Source organism: Balearica regulorum, chromosome 1, assembly GCF_011004875.1.
Source record: "Balearica regulorum gibbericeps isolate bBalReg1 chromosome 1, bBalReg1.pri, whole genome shotgun sequence".
Taxonomy (NCBI): domain Eukaryota; kingdom Metazoa; phylum Chordata; class Aves; order Gruiformes; family Gruidae; genus Balearica; species Balearica regulorum.
In genome coordinates, this window is record NC_046184.1 from 84,056,570 (window position 1) to 84,079,378 (window position 22,809).

A 22,809-nucleotide genomic window follows, 5' to 3' on the forward strand; every position below is an offset into this window, starting at 1 on the left:
CTGGAGGAAGGGTTGGCGGAGAACGGCTGTTCCAGTGGGGCTCACTAACTCATAAAATGCAGCGTGCTTGGAGGCACAAGGGAGCGTGAAGGAGTTTACGTCTCTCCCATTTTCCTACGGGGTTTTTTTTTTCTGGTTTGTTTTTTTTTTTTTTTTTGCACACGTTTTCCCTATTCCCCACTTTTCTTAGACTGCAACGCCAGAACAGCAGCGGGGTTGCAGAGGGGACCCCGTACCCCGTCCCCCCCTCACACGAACCTGCCCCTCGGGGGTAGGGGAGCCCCATCGCTCGGGAGGCGCCAACCCACCCCCCGCCCCGGCGCGGGGCAGCGGGCTGATGTCATCACTGTTGCTGCCAGCCGATTGGCTGCCTGCCAGCCCGCCATCTGCACGCGGCCGGCGGGGAGCCGCTGCCTCCCGACACCTCCCCCCCCCACACCCCACACCCCCCCCCAAACCCCCCGGTCCTCGCCGGTGCCGCTCCCGGTTCCCGCTGCCCGCGCTCGGCGCCTGCAGCAGGCCGGAGCGGCTGGAGGAGCATCGCTTGCAGGGCGTGCCGGGCGGGCCGTGTATCCGCAGCGGGACGGTCCGGGGGAGTTACCCGGGAGGAGGCGAGGGTCCGTCCCGGCGCCGTGGCCAGCCGGGCGCGTCGTTTAGGCAAACAGGGATGCGGTCTCTGCAGGGTCTGTGTGGGAGAGGCGGGCAGGGAAACAGTAAGAAAAGAGGACCAAAGGACTGGGGTGGAAAGAGGCAGCGGTTGAGCGGGGAAACAAGGCTCAGCGTAGCGGCGTAAGGAGGAGAAGAGGGACTGCGTAGGAGGGCAAAACAAAACGGGACACGAATGTGTAACATAGACACAAGAATCCGTCCCTGGTGCTGGGCCATCCTGGGGGAATGGGAGGAGCGGGCTCCCTTCGGAGGATAATAAACTCTGGAATGAGGGTGTGGGCTGCTGCTCCTCGCTCCCCCCCTCATTCCAGATGCATGATGACACCACGTCCCACCATCTCGCTGGCTTCTCCTTTTTCTTTCTTTTTTTTTTCTTTTTTTCTTTTTTACTAAAAATCGTATTTTGAAGACAACCAAAAGTAGAACGTGTTCTGGGTGTGGCTGCATGTGATTTACCCAATAGCCAAAGTGGGGGGGACCGCTGAAGGGGAAAGACACAGCGTCTGCTGCTGAAAGGAGTGAAGACCGAGGGCTGCAGTAAGTGATGGGGACCTTATCTATTCTCTCAGTGCTCTTCAAGATAATTTAAAAGTGGAAGAGAGCAGAGGGAGATAACAAGGGGAAACTTTTCTTTGCATGCTGTGTGTGTGTGGTGGGGCTTAGCCACCAGGATGAGAAAAGAGATGGAGACTGGAGAAAGGAGGTGGAAAGAGCAAGAAAGCAGATGGCGTTATATGTTCCTTCCAAAATGTTTCAGAGACACCTGGAAAACTGGCCAGATTAGGAGGGAGACAGGTAAAAGGGAGGCTCGGAAGACCAAATTTTCCCCCTCATAGTCTTGAGGGGGAAATGGAGACAGCAAGCAAAGAGTTTCGGTGCTACAGGGGAGGGTACCCCTGTTCCTACCTTAGCTTTCCTCTGACTCCTCTCTCCTCCACAGGGATGAAGACCTCTGGAGCCTCTATACTGTTGTGTCTCTTGGCACTCTCCTTGTCCCCAGATGGTGAGTCCTTACACCAGGGGGACGATTTCTTCTCCACCCTGGCCCTGTGGAGTTTCCTACGCAGGGTAATGTGCAATGACCTAAAGAGAAAGACAGAGACATGTAGATGGACAGTGAAGGGGTAAGGACCAAACAGGAAAGGCAAAGTGGATATAGGGTAGTAAGGAAAAATTTAGGTACTGGGGACTGGTTCCCATATGTGTCCACTCTCCAGTAAGTCCTGGGAGTCCCAAGAAAGGTCCGCAGCCTCTACTGCAGGGATGTTTGGGTAAACAAAACAGCCAGGTCGAGAAAGAGGTTTAGCTGTGCTTTGTGCTTACTGTAGAGTGTGCTGTACTTCACATGGCTGACCACCTGTGTTTGCATGCTCTGCACAGCATTTCCCAGTGCTCCACAAAACTTGTTCTGTCATAGTCGTGAGGCATTTGCTGTCACTAGCAGTTCCTGATGGAATGGCCCCTTCCAGGCCACTCACCTGCCAAAACGTTTTGTAGTTTTTTGTATATCTGTTATGAGAAACCTAGCCTCCATAGTTCAAACCACTGCTTTTGTTGTTGTTCTGGTTTATTGCTCCACTTCTTTGTTTGCTTGGAATTACTGTGGCAAAAATTCAGGTGGGATCAAATTTGTTTAAAAAAACCTACAAAAAAACCAAGAGGGCAGCATCAGACATAGTCAGAAGACTCAGGACAGATAGCGAAAGAAGATTCATTTCAGTGAATGGAAAAATCTTTGCCCAGGGAAGACTTTATGTAGGAGACAGATAACTGCACCTATGACATTCAAATCAGGTCGTTTCAATATACTGTCCTCGGTCCTCCTCTCATGCTGAAGTCTGGTTCTGCTCCCAATAGCATTTTTTCCTGTAAAAGTGCACAGTAGAGGTTGTCAACTTTTGTAACTGTGAAGCAGGGAGGTGAGGCATCCGAGAGATGAGCTTATAGGTGGCCAACAAAGTTAGAGGTAGAAAAAAAAGGCTGTGGTTTTTATGATGCATGAAGCAGGCCTGAAAGGAATATTTCACGCTTTTGTGTTGTTTGCGTTTTTTTAGCATTTCTGTGTTTTTTTGTTTTAACTTGGAAAACATCAGGAATCACTAGCTGGTCTCTTATTGTCTCTTGGTTTTGAGCGAGCTACGGATTCGGTGAATTAGGGTTGCAGTTTTCTCAGACATCAGGGATGAATTTATTGCAACTTGGACAATAAAATCCAATCATCTATAATTGTGTACCATAGCAATTATAAATTGAAGTGACTGAAAATCTGGTAAGAAAGTCACCTCTTGTGTCTCCTCTCCTTATATACAGAGGTTTCACTTCACTTGTGTCTGGTTGTTTCTGAATTGGACTAGTTTTCTAGTTATCTCCTAGGGAGGAAAAAAAAAACCCTCTACTAAGAGCTGACTTTTCAATGTTAGAGAAAAGGAGGGGAGCCTCCTCCCTTTTTCCATATGACTCCTGTTTCAAATCTGGCATCATTGGCCCTTGCAATGGTTTCAGAATTTGTATCCTTCCTTTTGTATCAGAAACAAATGAGAGAGCGTTCAATATAATTTTTCTCCTTTACTTGTTACCATTAAGAGATTAGCCAGAACAGGGAAAGTTTTGGGCTGCACTACATTGTGCACTTAACTTATTATGCATGTCTGGCTCTCCCTGGATCAGTCACCAGCAGCTGAGCCCTTGCTGGCAGCTGGGTGGGGAAGGGAATAGCAGGGTCCAGCAACTCCTGCAATGCTACAGAACAGGATTATAGAGGGGTCCCAAGAGTCCCTCTGCAGCCTGCAAGTAACTGCTCTTGGAATGAGGAAGAACTAAGACTAAAGCTCCAGACCTGATAGTTTTTACCCATACAGTGCTCCCATTTAAAACAGAAAGCTAAAGGCTGAGTTTGTAAGACGTAGCAGGGTGTACTGGTTTTTGGGCTGGTCCTGCACACATCCATGCAGTGCCCCAGATCACTGTTTTTTTCCTGCCAACTCCTTCCTTCATCCCACCCCAGTTATGCAGACGTTTCCCTCCTCTGTGGCTAGCAGGAAATATTTTCCTATTCCTGGCTGCTGTAGGAAGCAGCTCTCTCCCTCTTTATATTTGGACAAACGAACAGTCTAGCTCGGTTTCAATTTCTCCTCTTCCACACAACATGCACAGCTAAGCCTTCATCATTCTCTCTCTAGTGTGCCCAGGAGCTGAGAGGGGAAAGATCTTCTCTGTGCTCCGTACCCAGGCAGGATGATGGACGAGATAATTATTTGCCTAAGGAGCTACAAGACCTGCAATCTGTTTCTTACTGTGCCAATGACTCAGTTTGTGACCCCAAGCAAATAATTTCCATGACTCAGTTCTCTCTTTTATAAAATGGAGAGAGGGTTTTTGACCGACCTCCAGACCAGGGAGGGCATTGTTTTCAAAATGCATCAAGTGGGGTTTCAGAAATGCAAAGTCTGGTAGCAGATATGGAGGTATTCACTATCTTGTCCCTGTGCCTAGCCTTCAACCCTGGTGGAAGCAGCAGGGATAGGATCAGGACCCACTGTACTCAAAAGTCCTTTAAGAACAAACCCAGCCAGCTGTGGAGACTGGGACAGGCAGGAGATAATTTCTCCCTTCAGCAGAGGGCAGTGGTGTCTCCTGGACAGATAAGCATCTCAAAAATTTCACAAAGCCTGCAGACTGTAGAAGTTCCTCTCTCTGTCCTTACTTCACACCCTTCTCTTTTTCTTTTGCAGACTGGTTTCCATGGGTGGTCAATGGGCAAGAACTGGAAAGTGCAACTGGTAAGTATTACAGGCACCTTATGTGCTAAGACTGCTCATGTGACCCAGTTGTCCTCTGTAGTTACAGCCTGTTTAATTGCAAATGCTGTTCTTTGTTTCCTTGCCTCTGACATTGTGAGCTTGCCTTTCAGTGAAGATTAAATAAGCCCTCCAAGTCAACCTGCTAAGTGTTGTGTGTTCTTTACAAATAATTCACTAGTTGGGTTCCTGAACCTTTAGCTGAAGTTATGTTCACAGTCAAGGGTTGTGGGAGATCCACGAGAGCTGATAACTATTCAGCCATGAGATGCTTAGGGAATTCTACGGCTGCTCAGGAAAATCCCAAGAAAAAGGGTGCATAAGTGGCACGGTGCTTTAGCAGTGAGGCCACTGCGAAGGAATATTGACTGGTCTTCATGTTGACTGTGGTGCTGGGGGTGAATTGCTTTATCCCTCTGGACCTTTTTCTATTTCTGTGACATGATAAGATAAAGTGAACCTATGTTTGCATCATGCTTCAACACCTAGAAGAACCACAGGGGCCTGCCTTTTCTTCAACCTGAAGCCCCTGGCTAAGCCCCAGCTATGATCCTGTCATGTGCAATACCTGGGACTTCCTAGAAAGCTATTCAGAGGCCGGTCCAAAACATGTCCACCAAGCTTCCCTTTCCTTCACATTTTGTCACTCCATCACACGTACCCCAGCTTTGCCAGCAGTTGTCTTTCTAAGAAACTCATCTGCTGATGAATTTCCACAGTCAAGGCTAGGTTCTGGAGTTGCCTCCCTCCTTATCTGCAGTGGGTGCCACAGCTGTCTGTCCTGCTGCTGCAGGAGCCATCAGCACCTTCGTTTCGGATATTTTTCCTTCCCATTGAGATGCCCACAGTGGCCATATCTGAGAAGTCAGAATATGAATCCAGAGTTCAGTAAGGGTTGATGCAACTTGTGCACTAAGAAATCCAGTCCCAGGCCGGTCACTGAAAAGGGGGATGGCTATGGGTGGGATGGGGTACTGTGTTTATTTATGTATTATTTCCTGGATTGGATCCCACTGTCTCATGAGCCTACCATGGCAGCCAAAGTAATTCAAACTAGCTATGGCTAGTTATGTAAGGGACCACAAAGCAAAGACAAGCTCTCTCAAGGACATTCTCTCTTTTCCAGGTGAAGTTAGCACCGACTCTCTTATCAGCACCTCCGGTAAGCTCCTGTCTCTTGGCAACTTTAGGCTTCTTGTCCCCTTTTCACCTTTACTCCTGCCTACATAGCCCCAGGAATCACCCATTATGCTCAGAAACTCCTCTTCCCTACTTTTGACATCTAGCAGTGCTCTTCCAGTGCTTATGGCTATTGGGAGTCCTTTCTGTGCTCCGTGCAGGGAGATGAATTTGGGGTGGCTTAATGACCTGTTCTCTAAGAAAATGCCAATCATCTCACCTGGTGTACCAGGGCTCTCCGAAATTGCACTGCACAAAGCCATGAAATCCAAAGCTCACGCAGCCTGGGCTTCCAGAAGAGGTTGTGGGAAGGAAGAGACTAAATGACAAGGGAGAGAAATTGGTCAGGTTCACCAGTTAACTGGGCAGCATTGGGACACAGGTTGTGTGTGTGTCCCCTGACAGCTAGCAGCCATGCTTGAGTGCTCAGGAGACAGACGTGGCAAAAAGACAAAAGACAGTAATAAAGCAAACTGAGCAGCGGTGGGGTGGGGAGGTGGAAATACTGTTATTTTAGTACTGTCTTCCCTGCCATGCCTGCGGCTACATCACTGGGGGGCAGCAAAATGTATGCAAAACATAGGGTAAATGGAGGACACTTGAAGATGAGCACTTGTAGCATGCAATGTGCCTCCTCAGAGAGCCAAGCCTTGCTGTGGAGATAGCCCCAGGGGAAGGACACAGAACTGATGGAGGTGTATGCATTTACAAGATAGGTTAATCCTGATGGACTCGCAATGGGGAACGGAGGAGAGTGCCAGAGGCTCAAGAAGAAGCCTCCCCACTTTTTCTGTATGAGTCCTGTGTCAAATCTGGCACCACTGGCCTCAGCGATGGTCTCTCTCTCTACTGGGGCAGTCTCTCAAACACTGTTGCATGGCAACACTCTGAGGTGGGGGGGCCAGGTAGGGCAGGGAGAGGAACATATCTGGTCTATGATAAGGTTCAAAAGACAAAGGAGAGGCAGCAGCACTTGTCTGTTGCTGGGAAGTGCACTGTGTGTGTAGGAGAGCTCATCTGAGAGCGGTGTCCCATTCTCCAGGACAGCGGTTCCATGATCTTTCCTCTGCCCCGTGACTCTGCTCATCAGCTGGCTAGAGTATTGTGGGTCAAGCTGACCAGCTGTCATGGGACAACACTGGAGGAGAAAAGTAGAAGCACAATATTATATAAGCGAGGTGCATGATCTTCCTGGTGGGGTTGGGAGGTGAAAGCTGCCTGTGTCAATCTCATGTTCGGTGTGTGAGACCTGACGGTCTGTAGGAGGGTAGATAAGAGCTGGTGTCCAGACCAAACTGGCAGTGGCTAACCTACATCTAAACCTGAAAAGACTAAATGTGAAGCCTTTACAGCAGACTTTGGCTTCAAAACACTTACTGTTGAGGGATCAAGAAGAAACTCTTCACAAAGGGCATGCCATGGGACCCATCCCTGCTCTACAGCATCCCGTCAGCTCTAGGACACCCAGCGTATTTGCAGGGAAAGACTGCAGTCACTCTGACAAGTCAGATAACACCATGATCAGTGTTGTCTGTGAAGCAGATGTGGGATGGCTACAGGTCAGAGGTGGTGAGCCATCGGCAGAACTGTGGGAGGGGGAGAGAGGCTGAAAGCTCAAATTAAGATCTTTCAGAACATCTTCTCTTTTTCCAGCTGCAGCTGTGACACCACCTGTGCTTCTTAGTCCTGGTGAGTTTATTCTCAGTTCACAGCCAAATGTTGCGGACCCCCCTTCCCTGTCCTTGCCCAGTCCCTTGCATAGCCAGAATCCTGCCTCCCCTAACTGCCCCTGACTGCAGCCCTGATGCCCAAAGGACTCCTTCTCTCCACGGCCACGTGTTTTGTCTGTGCTTCTCATTGACACTACGGCATGTGAGCGTGTATACGGAGAAGTGTAAGTCCTCTGTAACTGTTGATGAAAACTTGCACCTGGCAGTCAGTCCTCTGAGTTCCTTTGCAGTTTTTCCCTGGGTAAATAATAAAATTTTCTGGTTTACTGTGGTACAGGTGAGTTGCTTTATCAGAGGGAACAGCAAACCAACCTCCTTTTGACCCCTTGTCATGGACATTAAAGAACCAGCAGTCTGGGGGTTGCTGTTTCTTAAAGGAGTCACTGTTCCTTAGTAAGAAGCAGTCACAGGCTCCTTCACTTCTTGTCTAAGATGGATGGCAATTACAGCAACTGAATACGTTTACCTGACCTTTTGAATTATAAGTCAAGATTCCCTTACAGTGTAATTTTGAACTGTAGTGGTAATGCTTTGTGGTAAAGCTTGGACAGAGTTTTAGCATTGTTGGCTGGGTAGCTGGCACTAGATTCATATTGGATTTGTACCTTCTCTTATGTTTTCATGTCAGTAACCGTGAAATCTTTTTCCACATCAGAAGTTACAATGGAGGGCTCTTGAAAGAGCTTTCCAGTTACTTGTTTTCAGTGAGCTGATGTCTAGGAAGGAATCATGGTAAATCACACTAACTTTGCTACCCTCTCTCTTACAGTTCAGTCTGACAGCGAAACTACCACGGCTTCATCAGGTATGTTTAAGTTTGCTGCCTGCACCCCTTCCCAGACACACTTTCACCCACCCTGTTACCTCTCCAGGCATGTGCTGGCCAAGCACGGAGCTTTGACTCCTGGAAAATTCCCTTCACCCTGTTCCTGGAGTTAGAAGTACTGGAGAACGACAGTAGTGGAAGCTGAAGTCTTCCCTTGGGTGGCATGCCCAGGAGGGGAGGAACTGGCAGATCACCAGACCAGATGTGCTGAGTCAACATTCTGTCATTTTCAGTGGCCAAGACCTGGCATTTCGGAAGGAAATGCAAGAAAAACCCATCATAGTTAGCTGCGGGGTTGATTGACCAGAGAAGATAGGAACCAGATTTGTGTCCTGAAGTGTAGGATTGCAGATCTATTAGAAACAGATGTCTTAAAAATGCAGCTACAATTTACATTTTGTTTATTTGTGTCTGTCCCCTTTACAGCATGTGCCTTCTGTATTGAGGATTCCCAGTGGGCTTGTTTTGCACTTCACTCAACTTTCCCTTACTTTTGTCTTATGAGGCAAGGGGATCAGAAATGTCTGCCTTATTTTCCTCTTCTCTAAACCATCCCCATCTCTGACAAGAGAGTGGAAAACAGAGGCTAGGGTCTTCCCTAGAAGCCTAGAGGACAGTACCTAGTGATGAAGTTATATGTGTGCCAGAATGAGTGCACCTGCAAATGATGCTGGATTGCACCTCTGTGTGTATGTGTTTGTGTTCCCAGATTGTCGTGAAGAAAAGTTCCCTTGCACACGCCTGTACTCTGTTCACAAACCAGTAAAGCAGTGTATCAGCTACCTCTGTGTTACAAGGTAAGACACCAGCAGTCCCTAGGAAAAGCCCTATAAAGTCTCCAGAAACAGCATGTCCAATTTCAGCAATTGTTTCCTTTGAAGACTAGAAGTTCCTTCAGGGAACCAGTTAGTGAGATGAATCCTATTCTCTGAGTGTCCTTTTGGTGTGATTAATTAAAACAGCACAATAACTATTATATGTGCAGCACTAAGGAGCTGTACTATGCCCTATATTGTAATCTGTATTTAAGGTATTTGGCCATTTTATGAAGTCTTGACAAAGATTACTATTGACAACAGCCTTATTGTAGACTACCTAATCCTAAAAAATTAGGATTTGCCTCCTCATTAGTGACTATACATGTTTATTGCCTGTATCCCTTTTTTGTTTCTTTGGGTCCCTGTGCATTCCACTACTGTCCTTGGCGTGTTCCCGGTGACCCCTCAGCGTGCGTCGCATGTACATAATAAACAAGGAGGTGTGCTCTCGCATTGTCTGCAAGGAGAATGAGGTCATGCAAGGTGAGTGAAAGCACAAGCTAGCCTAGAAGAATAGCTGCAGCCATCTGATAGAGTCTCCAAGCTAACTAATTACCCAACACCAATCCATGTGTAGTAGTTTCCCTGGACTTGGTTTGAGGGAGCTCTAGTGCAACACAGCTTTGCATCCAGTACGCATGCCATGAAAAACACTGGGAAGCAGATATCTTATTACCAGGAAGTACGAGAGGTCTGCCTTCCTCAATCTTGATCATGCTTTACTAGCCCCAGAGACACCCTTACTCAAAGTTGCATTCCTTTGAGGTTAAAGAGTAATTCTCAGTATTTCTATTCATGAATAGAAACAGGATCCAGTCTAGATTTCTTATGCAGTCTTTGTTGCAGCAAAATACGAGTGATTTTAATATGTATTGTACATTAATAAAGCCAGAAGGAAATTAATAAAAGCCTAAGGACTTCTTCACTTGCTTCAGCTATATGAGGATTCAGCAGTTCCAACAGTTCCTGTAGACACAGAGAAGGATGTACGTCTAAGTATTCTCATGGTGAAGAATTTCAAGGAAGCTTTGTTTATCTGTCAACATGTGTGTGTCTGCTATGTCTTCAGATGAGATCTGTCGCCAGCTGGCTGGCCTTCCTTCTCGACGTCTCCGCCGATCTGGGCAACCCCTGCATCTCCCTTGCAGACAACTCCTGGAGCAGCAGCGCAGAAGTCCTAATGCTCTGTGAGCTACCAACAGTGGGAGAGAAAAAGAAAGGGAGAGAAGAGAAATCATCATCCACTATGTACAACCCAAGACAAGTCCTCACTTGTGATTTCCTCACCATTTCCTTGCTTCTCCGCCTTCCCCCACATCCTCTCCTTCAGGTGCTGCAGCACACAGAGTCCCCTCTCTGCTAGTCTGTCACGGTGGCTATTGTCATCTTCTAAATCTGTTGCTGAGGATGTGGGATGCTCCCCTCTTTTCTCTCAATCGCTGTTTGGCAGGCCATGAACTGCTCATTTCCCAGAGGTCCTTATAAATGTGCTGCATCTTCTCTTGCTTTGCCCCCGCAGAGAGACATGAATGGGGACAGGATGTAGTCCTCTCCAGTGGTACAGATGGCCTAAGCTGCGTCTCCTGTGGAGGAGTGCAAACCTTTATGCTCTAGGACTCCTGGCCCAGGTTTCTTGCATGGCATCAGTGAGTTCAGATATGGTTAGTCAGCCTGAGCCTCTCTGGTCCTCCTGAGCCACTGAGTTTGCTGTGTGATAAGCATATCCTCCTCCTGTGTGGGCTGGCCTCAGAGAAGTGACAGAACTGGGAGATGAGCTGTCCTCGACCCAAGGCAAACATCATTGTCCCTGTGTGGCAGCAGATCATTTATAACTATCTCTGGGAAGTTCTTTGTGTCAAGCCCATTGCCTCCCTCACACAACTGCTACCAAAAGGAAGAATTCTGGATTTAGTATGGCAGTATGTTTTTCTCAAGATGTTGGAACAGAGTGCTGCCTCTTCCTCTCCCTCCTCTCCTCTCCCCTGTTCTGTCGCTCCCTTCCCATTGAAGAAATCTCTTGATGCCCATTCCAGGCAAGTTCCAGGGAGCAGGAAGTATGGCTGCCTCTGCTCCTACACCCAAGAGAGGCCACAAAAAACCTGTGTGTCCTCACAGTACTGGGAACTTGCAATGAATTAGTTTGTCCTGGTAACTTGTCTTGATCTGGCTACCTCCACACTCTCCAGTTGCTGAGCCTGCTTTCAATATCTCCGCTTGAGTTCCTACCTCCTGACCTGGGAGTTCCTGCACAAAGCAGAAAGGAACACAAATTGGAATGGGATGCAGGAGAAGAATCATTATCTGGAATCCCTGTTTTTTCCTGCAGGTTCTCTGTCTGTGCTGACCTGCACAGAGCCAGGTGCTGGTTGGGAGGCAAATGTGTCTGCCGGTATAAGCATAGAGGCAGGCCAACCTGGGGAAAAGAATTCACTCTGGTAGCACTGGATGTCTGTGGTCTGTCTGAGAACTTTGATTTCCACATATATGTGAAACATTTCCAGGTATATGGGCAGTTTTCACTATGAGACTGGGTAGGGTAAGTTGGGGAGAGGTATGTGAAGCGTATTAACCACTTATGTGACTCTTAGTGGCATGATTCTGTGGGGCACCTGAGCCGAGCAGTTTAGCTCATTACAGCAGCAGATCAGCAAGACCCTGTCTTTAGGATCGCTAAGCGTCGTTCCCAACTAACAGCCAGTTTGCTAGAGTAAGCATTCACACCCTTCACATAATATACTCTGCTGCTGAACTGAGTACCATTCAGCCTTGCAGGAGCACAGGTCTGCTGCACAGAGCCAGAGTCACACAATATAGGGGACAGTCTGCTGCACAGAGGCAGACGCCTCCAAAACAAAAGAGCAAAACAAAGTAAGAGCCTCTCCCCAGGACTTGGATTTCTGCTGTATGCAGCAAGAAGCTGGTTACATCCTCTGTGTAGGGGAAGACGCGCCTGTACAGACATAGATTTATTCCATATAAGGTCAAAATTGGCCATAGATGGGCTAGATGTCACTGTATTAATCCAATATACAGGAGAAAGAATTCCAAGCTATGTGGTGAGTGGAATTTCATCCTATACATAGGGGCATAGCACCCCTGCACAGAGGCTGATGCTTCTCTTGAGTACTCGAGGCTCATGAGACTAGGGATGGAGGAGGAATTTCTCTGTATTAAGAGTATGCACATTTCCGTAGAGAGGAGAGCACTGAGAGCTTGATCTCAAAGACATTCAAGCCACTGGCAGCCACTGACTTCTATGGGGGGACGCCTGTGGAATTTGCCTGTAGGAGGAAGGTAGGATGGAGATGAGATGTTAGAGGGAGATGTTGGAAATTGGACTAGGCCAAGTCTCCACTCTGTATTTAGAGTTGAATGTAAGCTGATATAGATATAGATATATAACTGTATAACATAGCTACTGTACAGTATATAGAAATTTAACATTCATACAGGTTGGAGAATGGTTAGAAACCTTTCTGTTGCTTGCTTTCAGCAGGGACGGGAAGAGGTGCTCCTCTCCAGGAGAACACTGTTTTAATGCTAGAGTCCATATAATGCACACAAAATTATTAAAAGAAAATTAATTTCCTGTTATTCTTGGCAACTTTCATGTGTTTGGGTTTATTTGTCTCTAGCTGTATTTCCTCCAGATTGGTGGGCAGACTTGACTCCAGCCCAAATCTGTCGTTTGGACGTTTTTACTCCCTGCTAGCCCAGTCCTCAGCTGCCACCCTCCCTTCAGTCATGAATCACAGGTCTTTCTGGGAAGTCATTATATTTTCTAGAGATACAGAAAATAATCTTGAGCAATTTTTTTCCATAGACAGTTGTGTTAGATTTTCCTGACAGTTGATAGCTGTTGAGCACAGGGATCACTCCTCCCAGCTCATGAGATTTGTGCTGAGAACACACCTTTTCGCTGCGCATGTGCCATGGCTGGCTGGTGGAGAATTACCATCTCCAATTAAAATGGTAAGATGGCTGAAATAAGAGAAGAGCTGTGATAAATCATCTCATAAGCAAAGAAGAATTTGTTCGCTAGAGCCATTTGACTCAGTAATGGGAATAACTGAAACACTACATTAAAAATTACATATCTAGGTCAAAAGGATTAGGAAAATTTCTCTTTCATTGAATTTCTGGCTTTTGCATAGATCAGTCAGGCACTAACTGTACATCATATTTTGGTCAAAAAGATGGAGCACTCAGAGCATGGGGGGACTCTAGGCAGTGTTTTCATCTGCCATCAGTCAAGTCTGCATTTAGATGTTACTTCTAGAACAAAAATAGCTGTGGCCCAAATTACCTGTTAAACTGGCTCTAACGGTGCCTTACAGTTCTTCAGGACCGAACCAAACAATGCAGGTCATTGCGCAACACTATCCCCTATAATCAATGCTTCTTCCTGGCTAACGCAGCGGAGTCCCTATTTTGGATTGTTCTACTGAAAACAACCTCAGCCTGAGTGACTGTAGATGTTGCTGCCATCTACACAGGCTTGACCCTGCTCTGACTCGTGAGCTCTTGGCTTTTGCAGTGTCCTTCCATTGGCACATCCCATCGGCTGTGTGAGCAGAATACACCATATGCCATTGCCTCTTTGTAATGCAGTTTGTTCTTCCCTTTACTTACAGTACTGGAGACCAGAGACAGGCTTCCCCATCTTCATTAGCACTTATCCCATACACAGATTTATCTCTCCTGCCATTCCAACATGAATTGTCATGGTACTGCGTTGCTGGTCTCTGGACTCTGCCTGTTCTCAGCACCTTGCTTATGTTGTCGTCTCTTGTAAGCTGGGCAAATGGTTTTAAATATAGCTCCAGCTAGGTCTAGTTTCTTGTGAAGTTGGACTAGCCACAAAGAAAGCTGCCAGAGTCCCATTTTAGAAGCGTGATGTAGAGTTTGTGGCTGATTTTCATAAACTCTTCTGACCTGGAGCGGGAGTTACATGCTCTGCAGTGACTTCCCACACAATGGTGGTTCTTGCTCATTTTGCTGTCACGGCTCCTGAGTACCGATCGGTGTTGCCAGTTTGAAGGCTGCTGTTTCAAGGCCAGTGCTCTGGTCCCCAGTTTGAAGCAGCACCTCGCTTTTCTAGGCGCAGAGAGCTGGAGCTCCCCACAAGGGAAGCTGGCCACACTGACCGCTTTCTGCTGCACCTGGAAAGCAAGGGTTGTACCACCTTCCCATCTCTCCTCTTTGTTCTCCGCCTCTGTTTTCCTCATCTCTTCTCTTTCTTCTCTGTTCCTGTGTTCATCTATGGGCAAGAAACACAGTGAGGAGGACAGTGGGGCTGACATGGGGCAGCAGGAGGGGTGCTCGATGAGGTGACACGTGGCATTGCCAAGTGGGGCTGGGGGAAGTGCTTGGCCCGTGTCGGCTCTCCTTCTGCCCTCTGGTTCTCACGCCCTGAGGCTCCCTCAGCTGCCAAGCTCAGGATTTTCGGCAGGGAAGGACACGCCAGTCAGAGCAGGGAGGGGAGAATGGCACCTCAGGTCAACTCGTGCACCGTGGGAACAGCAACCGCATGCCTGGAGGTGGCAGACCCTGGTTGCAGAAACAAGGTGGGGAGGAAGGGGAGTGCTGCAGACAAGCACCGGGAAGCTGTTGGAAGCAGCTGCTGTGTCACTTGGAAGCTCCGTGTTGCCTGGATCTCGTCCACGAGAACCCACAGCATGAACGAAACGTGTTGTCATCAGGCCTCTCAGCTTGAAGGGATTCCTCAGGAGTGTGCTGCTGGATGGGATGTGGGCTTGTCCTTCACAGAGGGGAGCAGTGCTTGCAACCCATCCGAAAAGAGCACCTCTATTACATAAAGAGTAGCTGGGTTGAAACCAAAAGGGATTTTAGTTTAAAATAAATACATAAATAAGTTTTGATTTGGTTTGTGGGTTTGTTTGGTTTTGTTTTTTTTAAAGAAGATTTTAAAGGTGCATGATCCCATAACATTTACTCCTGGCACCATGTGGTCTGACATTTTTAACCAGTGTACATTTGTCCAGTTGTGAACAGCCCCTTGACTGGGGCATAGGAAATCTGAATTCCATTTATGGATTTCCTCTTCACCTCCTGCTTTCCGATCTTCAGCATATTGCTTCATTTGTTCCCTGCCATTCTTGTAATGTAGCAAACTGGAATAAACTCCCACAAAACAGAGAGCTGGATTTTAGTCCATTTAAAAAAAAACTATTAAAGTGTGTGAAACATCATGAATTCATTTGTCTACTTTTGCTATTAATGTAAATGATTTCTTCAAATAAAAATGTTTTCCATAATATAAATTATATCAGGTAAAATGCAAGCTGCATGTACTTGTTGCTATTATGTTGAAGTATATAAAAACCTGAATTCGTGAATGTAATCAGCAGAGCAAAGCTTCATTTAATGAATAAATTCTCTTTCAGAATGCTGTTTTGGGCATTTTACTAAGATTGCAATTTCCATTCAAATACAGCTTGTCACAAATTAGACATTAACAAAAAGATGTAATAAACAAACGTATGTAATTCAATGTGTCTAAATAGTAACGTGAGAACTCACCTGCTTAAAAATAAGAATAAATGTACATGAAGCTGTGCATGTTTTTAAATAAATGTCCTTATTGAGATAGAATACCTTCCCAGTTAAGATCATAGCTAAAATTACATTGAAAGTTAGCAAACAGAGCTAACTTCAAAGCTAATCAGATTGCTCAGAGCCTTGTCCAGCTGAATTTTGAAAAAGTAGGCAATGACGGAGAATCGATAACCTGTTCCAGTGCTGCACCACACTTAAGATGGAGAATATTTTCCTGATGTCAGATCAGAAATTCCTTTGTTGCAGCTTTCATCTGTTGACCCTGTTCTTTTTGCTCTGCTCCTCTGAGCAGGCTCTGTCTCCATCTCCCCTACAATACTGCTGCAGACAATTGAAGAAAATAGCAAGAAGAAACATTTAATTCATACCAAGCCTGAGTTTTATTGCAAAACAAGGAATTTTAATTATTGCAATTAATTATTTTCCTTTGGGGAAAGTGTGTTAAAATTGCAAAACATGATGAAAATCAATGGTTCAATTAAAGGATTTACACTCTGTGTCCCTGCAGCAAAACACTTTCTCTATGCTCATACACCACCTACTTCTTGTGCACTACCTTCTCAGCCTCAGGCCACTTTCGATTTCTCTGCCTCGGGTTTGGTAGCCTTGGGTTTCACTGTTTTGCCCTTAGCTGGATCTTTGCCTTTTTTGGTCTGTCAGCTTTCACATTCTCTAAGCTCTTGATTACTTTCTTGGTCATGGTGGCTGCCAGTTTCTTTCCTTTCCTTGGGCTTTCCTTCACAGCCACAACTAATCTGGGCTTCTTGGCAGTGCCAGTCAAGGGTCAGGTGGTTCTTGGCCTTTGCTGCCGTCTTGGCACCTTCCTCTTGGCTTGTTGTTGAGTTTAAAGGAGCCAGAAGTACCAAGTCTTCTTGTACTGCCCTTGTCCAGGCTCCCTGAGAACCAGCCTGGTGCAGCTGTTGTCCTTCTGTACTGCGTAGACTTCAGTTCCCTTTCAGAGTGGTGGGAGAAAGTTCTTCCGTGCTTCTTGGAGACAGTCATTGCCCTCATAATCAGCCCCCCCTGGAGACTGAGGGTTTGAAGGATTTGGATCCTCCTGCCACCTTCTCTGACTTCCTAGCCAATGCCTTAGAGGCTGGAGCAGCAGTGGCACGTGCAGCAGCAGCAATTGCTTCAAACATGATAACCAGCACAGCCTACCAAAGTGATGTCTTGACCAAGGTTTTGGATTCACACTGATGCACGTCAGTGTGCTGCCTCTTGTATGGGGTGCCTTGTACGTACCAAGCCTTTCCATGGTGGTGGCATTCCCGTGGGACTTTCTGCTCTGACTGTTCCCTTGTATCAGCAAAGTCAGATGGCATTAGAAAACACACCCACTAGAAAATGCTTACACCTCACTATGTCTCTTGTCTGGTACTCAAATATCACAGATCAGCTGGAGCAAGCTGCGTTGGCCATTATTATGGATTAACAAATAAAACCGGTTTTCTTCCACAGCCTAGAAGGGTTCAAGAGAGTTTCTTTTCTGCCTGGTACAGTGTGAATGTAGTCACTCCTGAGACTCTCTACACCATGGTCACATGCCATTATATATATAAATATATATATATAAAGATATATATAAAGATATATAAAATATATATACAGCAAGAGCTGTATATCTTAGTGAGATACAGTTGTTTTGGGGCCACATGTGAGTGGAAAGCAGAAGCAATGCTACAAGCATGGTCTAAAACCAATGGGCACTAGTGAATTAAAATAATGATGATGGTGATAATAATGATAATAAGAAGTAGTAGTTTCCCAAGGTCTTTGTTTCCCCTTGTGGTGGGTTGACCCTGGCTGAGGGCCAGGTGCCCACCAGAGCCGCTCTATCACTCCCCTCTTTCATTAGACAGGGGAGAAAAGGTAAAACTTACGGGTCGAGATAAGGACAGGGAGAGGTCATTCTCTAATTATCATCACGAGCAAACCAGACCGAACTTAGAGAGGGAATTCATCTTATTTATTACTAAGCAAAACAGAGCAGAGGAATGAGAAATAAAACCAAAATCTTAAAACACCTCCCCCCACCCCTCCCATCTTCCCAGGCTCAACTTCACTCCCGGCTTCAACCTCCGCCCCCCCCAGCGGCACAGGGGGACGGGGAGTGGGGGTTACGGTCAGTTCATCACGCGGTGTTTCTGCCGCTTCTTCATCCTCAGGGGGAGGACTCATTGTTCCCCCGCTCCAGCGTGGGGTCCCTCTCACGGGAGACAGTCCTTCACGGCCTTCTCCAACGTGAGTCTCCTCCACGGGGTGCAGACCTTCGGGAGCAAACTGCTCCAGCGTGGGTCCCCCACAGGGTCACAAGTCCTGTCAGCAAACCTGCTCTGGCGTGGGCTCCTCTCTCCACGGATCCACAGGTCCTGCCAGGAGCTTGCTCCAGCGCGGGCTTCCCACGGGGCCACAGCCTCCTTCAGGTGTCTCCACCTGCTCCGGCGTGGGGTCCTCCACGGGCTGCAGGTGGAATCTCTACACCCCCTCATCCTCCCTCCATGGGCTGCAGGGGGACAGCCTGCTTCACCATGGTCTTCACCACGGGCTGCAGGGGAATCTTGCTCCAGCGCCTGGAGCACCTCCTCCCCCTCCTTCTTCACTGACCTTGGTGTCTGCAGATGTTCTTACATCTTCTCACTCCTCTCTCTGGCTGCAAAAGCTCTCTCTAACTGTTTTTGTCTTTCTTAAATATGTTATCACAGAGGCGCTGATTGGCTTGGCCTTGGCCAGCGGCGGGTCCGTCTTGGAGCCGGCTGGCATTGGCTCTGTCAGACACAGGGGAAGCTTCTAGCAGCTTCTCACAGAAGCCACCCCTGTAGCCCCCCCGCTACCAAAACCTTGCCACGCAAAACCAACACACCCCTTCAGATTCTTCCTTTTCTTTATCTCCTCTGCTTTCTAGGAGCTTCTACCACCCTTTTCATCTGAGCAGAACCTGTGCTTTCGGCTGGAACATGAAAGAGTGGTTTTAAACTCTATGAAATTAGCTGGGAAGTTTTCATGCTCTTGGATACCTTCCCCTGCCTAGGAAGCTAGCTCAAGTGTGTCACAACTCTGACCTCACTGCTTACAGCAGAAACTTGAAGGCCTGGTCATGGCTAAAGAAACACTGATGCCTATCGCTGAGAGCACTGGATGCCCTGGAAGAGGATCAGGGTGTCGCGGGCAGATCCTAATTCTACTGTCTGACACTTCGGCATTAGAGAGTAGAGGTTAGTGGTGGCATCCCACAAACCTTCTAGTTGTAGCCAGTGATGAGAGCATAGAAGCAGCTCTGAACTCTGGGGGGAGGAAGGCAAGAACTAGCAAGGCTGTCTTGAATCTTCTGAAAATACTTGCTTCGTTGATGAGAAAGCTTTGTAAAATGCAAGAACGCTGCTCATGAGGACCTCCAGCCAAGGAAAGCTTGCACAACTGCGGGGAACTCTCAACACATGAGTGCAACCCAAGGAAGACGCAACGTGTTGCTCTTTAGTGAGCTCCCAAGCACTTCTCTCCCAGCCTCTCCAGCAAAGGACTTCTCCAAAGATAACAGGGAAATTAAAATCAGGATTTACCACCCAGGCCCCAGGTGCAAGCTCTTTTGCACTGAGTAGCATGAGCTGCAGCAAGTGCACAAGCAGGAGCTAATAACAGGCAACTTTGGTCTGTGAAACCATAACCACAGCTAGAAGGTGAGTCTCATTGTGAAAAACTGCGGTGCAAAACAGAGTTTCTCCCCATGACTAGCAGATGATTGCAGAGATACAGAGCCAGTGACTTCCATTAAGGAGGGGGAAGATGTGATTGGGAGCAGGGTCTGGGGTGCCCAGAACAGGGGGTTAAGCTGTAGGAGAACAGAGTAACTAACACTGGAACGCAGCCTGCAGCTCCCTGTGCTTCCCCAGGGTCTTCTCTGGGTCTATGCAGCACGGAGTCAGAAGCCAAATGAGATGGGCAGGGCGCACTGGAGGCTGGAGCTGCATGCACTGCTCGGGAAGCAGCAAGGTGCAAGCAGCTCTGGTGGGTACTTCCCCACCCCCAGCTCTCAGCAGGGGGAAGGTGCATTCTGCTTTGATCGCAGACTCTGTGTTTTTCTTAGTGTAAATGAGATAAGCTGCCAACCATGTCACAGCCTCAAGCTAGAGAAGACACTTGAGGACATTTAGTGCAAGTAGTTGGACTTTGGTGACACTTCTTCCCTGCATTCATGATGGGGAAGCCATTCACTAGGTCACAAACTCCTCAACCCAACCCAGCCCCTTCCTCCCTTCCTGCTGGTGATCCCAGTGCATGTCAGTCACTGGTAGCAAGGGATGGAGCTGCTGCTGCCTAGAGACATGGTGGGGTCAATTAATACAGGTGGGGAGAGAAAAAATTGTGGGGACACAGAGGCAGGATTAAGGGTCATTCGTTCCTCCTACAAGGAGCCCCAGGCTGCGCTAGCAGAGAGCTGCAGGGCAGGAATGAGAGGCACTCACAGGACTGTGGTTGAAAAACGTGTACTCAATTCAATAGTTTCACCCTAATTTGCCTCATACCCCAGCACCAAAACAAGCTCAACAGTGGAACAAAAATAAACCGTGAGTCAAGTCTCCAGGTAAAGGTTTTGCAGTGCAAGCCTGGAAAGCCAAATTACTAGTAAAACGCATAATAACGTATAAACTTAGTGCACACCCAGCAACCAGATGCCCTCGATTCTGCATCGTGGCATCATCTACAATCCTGCAGCATGCAACAGTGCACAGCGCAGGCGTCCACGCTTCATAAACCCACCCTCTCTGTGGCTCTCCCACACATCCTGGACTCCTGCCTTCTCTCCTTCCCTCTTCTTTCTCATGACCTTGGATCCCTGCTCTTGTCTAACATAGATGCAGCCTCAATGACACTCACCCCACAGTGTTTTAGATTTGCATTTGCAACCCCACCACCACACACATGCACACACCCACCAGTGATGTCCACCCTATGCGTGCCTTATACACATCCTCATATATCGCCATGGTGCTACATATTCCGCACCACAAAAGGCAGTGCTTTGTCATGCAACTGCTGAAACCTTCTTCCCAGGCATGACATCCACAGCTGCGTCACTATGGACATGGCCCTTTGCCCCATGTCCTAGACAGCAAGCTGCCTCTACATCTAGTGCAGATTTTTTTTACACTCAAGACTGGAGTAATGGGAATGGTGCCTGGCAGAGGTGCCTGAGCGAGTGCGTTACCTATGTGTTGGGTCTGTCGTTCAAAACAGGGTGATGAATCTTTGTGGAATGAACACAGACTATAATGTAATATGTGTATAATAAATAAGCACTTTAATATATGCTTATGCTTAATATATGCTATATTAAATAAGCAGATTTCATTATATGTGCTTATAATAAATAAGCACATCAGCTTATTTATTTGCCTGTGCCTAACTGCAAGGAACTCTACCGTTCCCCTGCTCGAGGTCTCTGTGCAAGTCAGTGTCCAGGGTGCATCAGCACTTGTTGAGCAGAGAAAGTTTTTCTGCTTGAGGTTTTCGCTTGAGGCGAGGGGAAGCAGGTGTCTGCGTTGCTTGTGTTCAGCGTAAGAACCAACCAACTGGTGATGCCGGCGCTTGTTTCAAAATGCGATTTCTGAGCAAAGGGTGAATGGAAAAAATAAATATGTATTTATATCAGTACACATCAACACACGACTTCCTGTTGACTAAACAAGCAACCTCTCCTCTGCTTTGAGGCTAGGTAATTACTTTTAATTATTCACTGCGATTTTGCTCTCTGATTTCTTAGCAGTTTGTTTTCTGAATCTTTAGTAAAAGTAATGGTGATATTCCTCCTCCTCCCTGCTAGGACATCCTTTTGTGATCCTGATAAGCTAGAGCAGTGTCTCTTGCTAGATAACACTCCAAGCACACCAGCACAGGGACCCTTTCTAGCCTTCCCCAGGGACCCTTTCTAGCCTTCCCCACTAGTCTTTAAATGATCCAGGCTTTGATCAGAAACAGAGATGGAGCTGTCTTCGGTAAAATCGTTTCTCTCTCCCACCCCCAGTCCCTTCTCCAAATAAGTTTGCATTGAGCAGAAAGGAAGGAATAATGGAGTGGTCAGCATCTCTCCTCATGTGTATTAGCTCCCAGCCAAAAGGGTCCCACCACATGTTAAAGATTTGGCAATTTATAGCCAGGGAGGAAGCTGGACTAGCACCTAGATCAGGGATCAGCAACCTTTCTATGATTTTCCAAACTATTTTTTTTTTAACCAGAGCAGAGATGACATCTGCTAATGAGCAAGATCTTGCCTTGGCAAGAAACTACAGTTCCTGCTTTAGGCAGAACTGCATAGGAGCTGAGGGTCCCTTTTGGGATGTCGCCCTGAACTTGCTACAAGACACTAAAAACACATCCACACCAACATATTTCTGCTGTGGGGATTAAAGCTAGAGGCAGAGAATTGCTGCCACTGACTTTGTGCACTCACTCCTCTGGTGTGAGGGAAGCTACCATTCTAAATGAAGGGCATTGGAAAGCCTACATCAGTATTTAGACTTGAGAGCCCTGTCAAAGAGTGACATAAATACAGTTCATCTGTTCATTCCTTTGTTCTTTCTTTTTTACCTCTGTGGAGAGCAAAGAGGATCTCAACATTTAAGAAAAAGAGCTGATGTTTTAAATGTGGAAGAATGAATTCCACTTACAGGCAGGACCAGAGAAAGGGTCTAATTAAACATTTTTATGAGACTTGACATGTTAAACCTTTGAGAAAATCATTACGTACAAATTTGATTTATGGGCAAGGCCAGTCTGGCCATGAAGATATTTCTTGACTCCTTTCAGAGCAGAAAATGTTATGTAAAATTTTCTGCAAGCTTTTGGCTATGGAAATTAGGAGTCAGAACAAGAATAAAGCTGAAGCTACCTTAGTTTATCTGATGAAACAAACATGAACAGATGTGATCTCTAAGAATCATATTTCCCAGGGCGTGTTGCTTTTTCTTTTCTTTTCTTTTCTTTTCTTTTCTTTTCTTTTCTTTTCTTTTCTTTTCTTTTCTTTTCTTTTCTTTTCTTTTCTTTTCTTTTCTTTTCTTTTCTTTTCTTTTCTTTTCTTTTCTTTTCTTTTCTTTTCTTTTCTTTTCTTTTCTTTTCTTTTCTTTTCTTTTCCTTTCCTTTTCTGTGTAACAAACATCCTCCTTGCATTTTTAAAAGAAAAAACTAGTATGAAAGGGGGAGAAAATGACTCTTAG

General features: G+C 46.8%; 2 protein-coding genes and 1 long non-coding RNA gene across 6 annotated transcripts in view; 1 reads left to right on the forward strand and 2 right to left on the reverse strand.

The window, feature by feature from the left end:
- The window catches only part of RIMKLB (ribosomal modification protein rimK like family member B), a 101,465-nt gene that overhangs the window by 61,822 nt on the left and 16,834 nt on the right, over positions 1-22,809 (reverse strand). The window lies entirely within an intron of this gene.
- On the reverse strand, positions 504-2,042 carry LOC142603146 (uncharacterized). 2 transcript variants are annotated; one of them, XR_012837023.1, is made up of 3 exons: positions 1,993-2,042; positions 1,576-1,752; positions 504-685 (listed from the first exon to the last, which is right to left on the reverse strand). It is a non-coding gene; the product is annotated as an uncharacterized LOC142603146 (long non-coding RNA). The 2 variants fall into 2 exon arrangements; XR_012837022.1 differs by lacking the exon at positions 1,993-2,042 and adding an exon at positions 1,853-1,887.
- Positions 956-15,216, forward strand: MFAP5 (microfibril associated protein 5). 3 transcript variants are annotated; one of them, XM_010308472.2, is made up of 9 exons: positions 956-1,206; positions 1,610-1,672; positions 4,401-4,448; positions 5,593-5,628; positions 7,299-7,334; positions 8,145-8,180; positions 8,911-8,998; positions 9,429-9,502; positions 10,089-15,216. In XM_010308472.2, exons 2-9 carry the CDS (start codon positions 1,612-1,614, stop codon positions 10,208-10,210), a joined length of 501 nt encoding a protein of 166 aa, XP_010306774.1. In that variant the 5' UTR covers positions 956-1,206; positions 1,610-1,611; the 3' UTR covers positions 10,211-15,216. The 3 variants fall into 3 exon arrangements, with proteins under 3 accessions (XP_010306774.1, XP_075618142.1, XP_075618149.1); XM_075762027.1 differs by lacking the exon at positions 956-1,206 and adding an exon at positions 1,229-1,464; XM_075762034.1 differs by lacking the exons at positions 956-1,206; positions 7,299-7,334 and adding an exon at positions 1,231-1,464.